Source organism: Onychostruthus taczanowskii, unplaced genomic scaffold (assembly GCF_017590055.1).
Source record: "Onychostruthus taczanowskii isolate IOZ18803 unplaced genomic scaffold, ASM1759005v1 scaffold19, whole genome shotgun sequence".
Taxonomy (NCBI): Eukaryota; Metazoa; Chordata; class Aves; order Passeriformes; family Passeridae; genus Onychostruthus; species Onychostruthus taczanowskii.
The window spans coordinates 11,370,869-11,377,125 of record NW_024499128.1 but is presented as its reverse complement, the minus strand read 5'-3'; the positions used below and the strand labels follow the sequence as shown (position 1 = coordinate 11,377,125).

At 52.3% G+C, this 6,257-nt stretch overlaps 1 protein-coding gene across 1 annotated transcript; it reads right to left on the bottom strand.

Annotated features, from left to right (window-relative positions):
- Positions 1-1,349: 1,349 nt before the first annotated feature.
- Positions 1,350-5,711, bottom strand: MED9 (mediator complex subunit 9). The gene is made up of 2 exons (XM_041401933.1): positions 5,563-5,711; positions 1,350-2,130 (listed from the first exon to the last, which is right to left on the bottom strand). The coding sequence occupies exons 1-2, from the start codon at positions 5,697-5,699 to the stop codon at positions 1,914-1,916; spliced, it is 354 nt and encodes a 117-aa protein (XP_041257867.1). The 5' UTR covers positions 5,700-5,711; the 3' UTR covers positions 1,350-1,913.
- Between the last annotated feature and the right edge of the window lie 546 nt (positions 5,712-6,257).

Genomic DNA, 6,257 nt, shown 5'->3' with positions numbered 1-6,257 from the left:
CCACCTGTGGGTTTGCCTTTGCTTCCTTACCCTATCCCACAGCAAATCCTGCTCAGCAAAAGGCCTGAGCTCAGAGGAGGCAAAACCAGCCTCTCACTGCAGCCCTGTATTGCCCCATTTTCTCCGACTCCCAGTGCAAAGGTTCCCGCCTCTGCAAGCCGCCGGGGTTTTGCCTCACAGGGTAAGGAGAGGGCACGCAGGAGTTGCTGGCTCCCAGGGGTCACTGAGGCAGCGCTCTTTCCTCACTCTGCTACGCCGAGTGACGGTGCTGCCAGCCCCACGACACGCCGGGCATGGCATGTCACCGCCTGCAGTCACCCAGCAGACTGACATCACTTCGTTACAAAGAGCCGATTGTGTTTCATGCTCTTTGCCGATTAACTAAGCACACTTTAATGATGTCAGCACAGACTGATTCATTGGCACCCCAGCTGGGAGATTGTTTTTACTCTGCAATATGAGTAAAGGAAGTACTTTGCTCGAAAGGTCACCTTTACATCTGATGGTTTTTAATCTCTTCCCAATAACAAGTTGCAGTAATCATTGCTAGAAGTGAAAGGGAAACAGGATCACTCTTCAAAGAAAGCTCATTTTCAACCTCCGCTTTCCCCTCATGCAGCAGCACAAATCTGTGTTTAGTACATATTAATGGCAAAAAAAAAAATCATTTTGAAGCCATAAAACAACGGTGGGGGAGAGAGGCTGCAAAGCAAAACCTCTCAGTTTCACTTGAAACTTGGATTCAAGTTGACAGAGTTAACTTGCTCCTGAGCTAAGTGCCAGACATTTCTTTGGCAACAAGTTGTTTCTTCCAGCTCTGCCTATGCCTGATTTCACAGGAACAGCAACTGGCAAAAGAATGGAAAACATCGTCCAGGCATGAGACACAGGAATTTATTGAGCTGGGACAGGCAATGGCTGGTGGAAAGGCAATTTCAGTAATAAAAAATGTGTACATTGTGCTTTGTTTATCTCGGTGTTCTGCTTTACTCAGAGTTTACACACTGGCACCTTCCCAAAGAAAGTACTAGTACAGTATCTCAGTGGGGACAGAGTAAATATCTGAGCTACAGGTGAGCTGCAACCATCCCACCCAGCAGAATTACCTGTTCCAGCTGCTCAAATGTTTGTGGTTTTGGGAAGCCCCTGGATGTGGAACTTACCCGTCCTGTTGAGCCTGACTTTAGTATGGAATAACTAAAAGCTTTTATCATTTATGCCCTTTGTTTTTATTCTTGCCCTTCCTCTGTTTTAAGAGGGAAAGTTGGAGCTGGGCCCAGAATCCCACGTGCTGCCAACATCCTGCCCCTGCTCTGCCCACATCCACTCAGTGAACACAAGAGGGGCAGTTTGGAATTTATAAATCTTTATTTGACTCATCTCAGACACAACCACCAATTGTTTAAAAAGAGAAATACAGAAGTAACTGAAAGCAATCATTCCTCTTCCAACACACAGGGAATGGAAAGTGTACCAGAGAGACTTTCCAGGAGCAGGGCCAAACAGTTCATGCTTCCCTCTTATGTTCCCTTTTGATGTTTGGCCATTTTTAAGTAAAAAATATTGCATAAATGCCCCCTTTTTCACCAGCAGGTACTTTGACCCTTAGTCAGGAGAAAGCAAAATGTCTCCTGCTTGTTTAAACGTAAAAAAGAAGAACCCCACCCTGAGAGAAAACAGGAGATGGGATATATAAGTGCACAGTCCTGCAGCTGATCAAGGGAATGTGCTGCTGCCATCGTCCCCGGAGAGCACACGGTGTCCTGGCCCAGTGTCACACACCCATGGTCCACACAGGCACAACGCCACAGCCCTGTAACCACAAAACCTAAAGAAAGAAATGCCAACTCCTGCCACCCTGTTCAGCCTGGACAGGAGGTATCTCAGATCCAGAGAGTGCAGCTGTGTCTTTCCTACTCCTTGGGGATTTCAAACATGCAGAGGCTCTTGTACTTCTGCAGCAGCTCGTTTTTGGTCCGCACCTGCTCCCGCAGGTTCTGCAGCTGCTGCTGCTGCTGCTCTGGGCTCACCCCGATGCCAGGCATGGAGCTGATCAGCTTCCTCATCTCCTGGAACTTGTTCTTGAGCTCATTCAGTACCTGGTGAACATCCTGGCTGTCCTTGTCCATGCTGCAGAGGAGAGAAAATCGAGACACTGTGAATTCTCCTATTGAAAATGCTGTAATTTCCAATGCAACCAGGGTTTAAACTGGAATTCACTGGGAAAATTGCTCTTGGTATCTAGCTACACACTCCTGATTCACCTATCCCAATAAAATGACACAGACTGATATAGACTGGGTAGCTATGGGGCAACCTGGTTTCCTGCAAATTTGCAGCACACAATCCAGTCACCTCAGGATGCATTAATCAGGTTAGGAGCTGCTCTGCAGCTTTCAAACATCACCCTGGAGCAGGCTAAATTCTCCCTCTGAACTTCTGTACCTCTCTTTGAGGAAGGTAAGATTGCATATGTGTTGTGTGTAGTCACCTGGAAAAAAGATCTCAGTCTCACCCGTGACCTGTTGCTGCTATAATACAAAAAAAATCAATGCAGCCAAACAGCTTGACAGCAGAAAACAGAAACTGCTCCCCAAAGTGTCAGAGAGTGTCCAAAGGCAGAGAAAATGGTACTTGGGAGCTTTAAAATGAGTCTCAGGGGATTAATACTTAATAAAAGAGAAGCGGCAAGGGTTTTTTGGGTTGGTTTGGGGTGTTTTTTTTAAGAACAGCAAAACTGGCTCTGCAGCCAGCTCTGTGCTTTTCAAGGCTCAGTGTTGTCTGAGGCAGCGTCTGCCCTTGAACCCTCATTAGTATCTGACTCAGCTTTGTTAGCACCAGCAAGAAGTTTTACTGATTCCAGGCAAAAGCAAGTCCCTGCTTCCAGGCTGCCTGTTAATAGGGAGAGCAGGATTCTAATGGTCTTTGAAAAACTGGGAGCCTGTTCAATAGCCAGACCTAAAAATAAATCTGCTTGGCATGACCAGGGCAGAGAGGTGCTCGATTAGAACTTTGGGGAATCGTGACATGGCTGAGAGCAAAACTTTTAAGCAGATGGCAGCCGCTTGTTTCAAAAGCCTGTTGGAACAAAATATTCATTATTCCCTTCTAAATAAAACTGCAGCTGGTACTATAATGTCTCCCCATTATGCAGGCACTCAGGGCCAGGTTGGCAGTGGAAAAATACAGAAACAGACACACAACCAAACCCATGGCACATCTGGGGAAGGATGGGGTGACACTGCCTTTCATCTACCACAGCTGCAGGCTGGCTTTGACAGTGTTGTGTTCCCCACATCCCATCTCCTTCCCCACTCAAAGAGAACTGACAGCTGCCTGTTGCCTGGTCGATTCAAAGGGATAAATATTTCAGGGTTGGTGGGTTTTTTCTCCTGATGGGTAGTTTTCCTGCTGGATCAAGCCACTGAATTCCTGTGATTTCCTGTTTGGGGACATGGAGATGTAGAAGTGAGAAGGTGTGGGAAGAGAAGGTGTGGGAGTGAGAAGGTGTGGGAAGAGCCTGCAGCTGCCTGCACTAACACAGGATTGAACACAGCATCCAACCACAGCCTGTGCTGATACACTGGGCACAAAACCTGCCCTAAGGCACGGTGTGCTTCACCACACCAGCACAACCCACCATTGGCAGAGCCACACAGTGGGACCTCAGCAGTGATGCCACTGACTGCACAAGGCTGAAAACATCAGCAGACTCTGTTTAGGAAAACTTTCTCCAGACCCAAACAACAGGAAACAGCACCCATCCTTGAATGTCAGCAAATTTACGTGATACATCCTCGCTCCGGAGCACAGAGTCACCTTGGAGATGTGTCCTCACAGCTGAGTCAGTGTCAGAACAGCAGGGCTGGGCTCTGCCACTCGAGGCAGTGTTAGAGGACAGCCCGTTTGCCATCTGTCAGGGACAGGAGGCACAGCATCCCACCGCTGGCCACCGTGGTGCCACCTTTCTGCCACACTGTTCAGCCCCTACGTCGGCTCGAGCTGCCCAGGAAATGCCACACACGAAGCCAAGGGAAGGAGCTGGGCAGCAGGAGTGGGTGGCTCGGTGGGACAGGGCACAAGATATCCCTGGGACTGCCATCTGTGAGTCACTACAACCTGATCAGTGACACATCACAGCCTGGGAGGTCTCAGCCCGTGGCTACTGCCCGCTCTGGTGATGTACACGCACACACCTGGCAGGGGATTTAGCCTCACTCTGTGGCCTGCACAGATCACAGAGAATCAAGGTCGGGGGCAACTTGATGGCCTACAGCTAGCACAATGGGGAAAGTGAGTGAAATTGCAGTGTTTGTGTTCTCATGCCCATGCTGGACTGGTGTGTCAAAGGTATTTGTTCCCATGGATTGGGCTGCCTGGGCTGCAGAGCCATTAAGGATCAACATCCCTCACCTTTCAGACATGTCTGCTCCAAGTGAAACAGCAGGACACAAATCAGCTCCTCAATGAGTGCACAGGGAGAGGGCAGGAAGAAAGCAATTCATGCTTCCTATGCCCACTGCCTCACCCTGCTCAGGTGAGAGCACAGAGCCTGCCTGGATGGATTTCCATGGCTGAGACATCCCCTTTCTAGGAATTCAGATGAGCACCTCTGGAGTGGTTATCCTGGCCCAGAAACACATCAATTCTTAGGAACTCCTGTACCAGCACCTTTCAGCTGTACAGCGCTTATCTTGAGCTGGGAAAACAACAGTGTATGTCCCACTGAGGAAGCCATCCCCCTTTTTACAACTTCCCAGAAATGGACTGCATTCCTGACGCACTGCCTGTACTTCCTGAGGCTGTTATCAGCCAGAGAGTAGAGTTCTCTGGAGCAATAACCCAGCGGACACACAGGGCTCCTGCTCTGGGGTTAGTGGTGGGGCAGTGTACCTGAGCCACGGGAGCACCTGTGCTGCTCAGGTGACCCTGACACCATCCAGGCACTGGCACAACTCAGAGTGGAAATGCACTTGGGGCTGTGCCAGCTCCCTCCAACACTCTTCCCAGGCACTCCAGCTGAGAGAAAAAGGGCAAAGGAGATGCTGGGAGGATGGAGAGCATCACTAGAAGGGTGACCCCATTGCACCTCTTCAAGGCATCCTGGGGAAGCGAAGGCTGGGAGAGCATCACTTGAGGGAGGATTCAATAGCCCAGCTCCCTGTTCAATGCATTATGAGGGTGCTAAGGATGAAAAAACAACTTAGAGGAAACCCCATAACTCTGCTTCCTGTCCAGAGATCCCAGAGATGCTGTGGTTGGCAGAACATCACTTGAGGGCGAACCCCACTTCCCTGCTCCCCATCCAGAGCATCCCGGCGATGCCGGGAGCCGGGTGAGCATCACTAGAGGGGGCATTCCACTGCCTCACTCCCTATCCAGGGCATGCAAGCGGATGCTGTGACTGGGAGAACACCACCGGCGAGGGCACCCCTTAGCCCCGCTCCTCACGCAGGCCTCCCGAGAGCTCTGGTGTGAGGCAGCACGCCCGAGCAGCGCGGTTGCGGCAGGGCCGCGGCGCCCGGCGGGGCGGGGGGCGGCGGTGGCCGTGCCCGCCGTTACCATTTGATGATGTCGTGGACGAGCGGCAGGAAGGAGAACTCCTCCTGCGCGGGCGGCAGGGAAGGCGGCTTCTGCTCGGCGGGCGGCTCCGGCGGCGGCGGCTCCTCAGCGGCGCGGCCCGCGGGCCCGGACGCCATGGCGGGCCCGGCAGTGACGGAGCGGGGCGGGCCCGGCCTGGCTCCGCCTCACGGCCGCCGGAGCGCGCCGCGGTCGCCCTCACGGAGCCTGGAGCCGGGCAGCGGTGAGGGACCGGGAGTGGAGCCGTGCCCGGCGCCCGCACTGTGATCCCGCTGAAACTCCAGTGATCGCACTGACACCTTCAGTGATGCACCCCGAAACCCACAGTGATCCCCCCTAAATGCCTCCACAGTGATCCTGCCTGTGCACCAGTGATCCCCCTGCACCCCGCCAGTGATCCCCCTGAAACCTCCAGTGATCCCCCTGAGACCCTCAGTGATCCCCCTGAGACCCTCAGTGATCCCCTTGAAACCTGCAGTAATCCCCCTGAGACCCTCAGTGACCCCTCCTGAAACGTCCAGTGATCTCCCCCTGAGACCCTCAGTGATCCCCCTGGAACTTCCAGTGATCCTCCCCGAAACCTCCAGTGATACCCTCTTAAGTGCCTTCACAGTGAACCCACCTGTGTCCCAGTGATCCCCCTGAGATCCCTCAGTGATCCCCCCTGAAACCTCCAG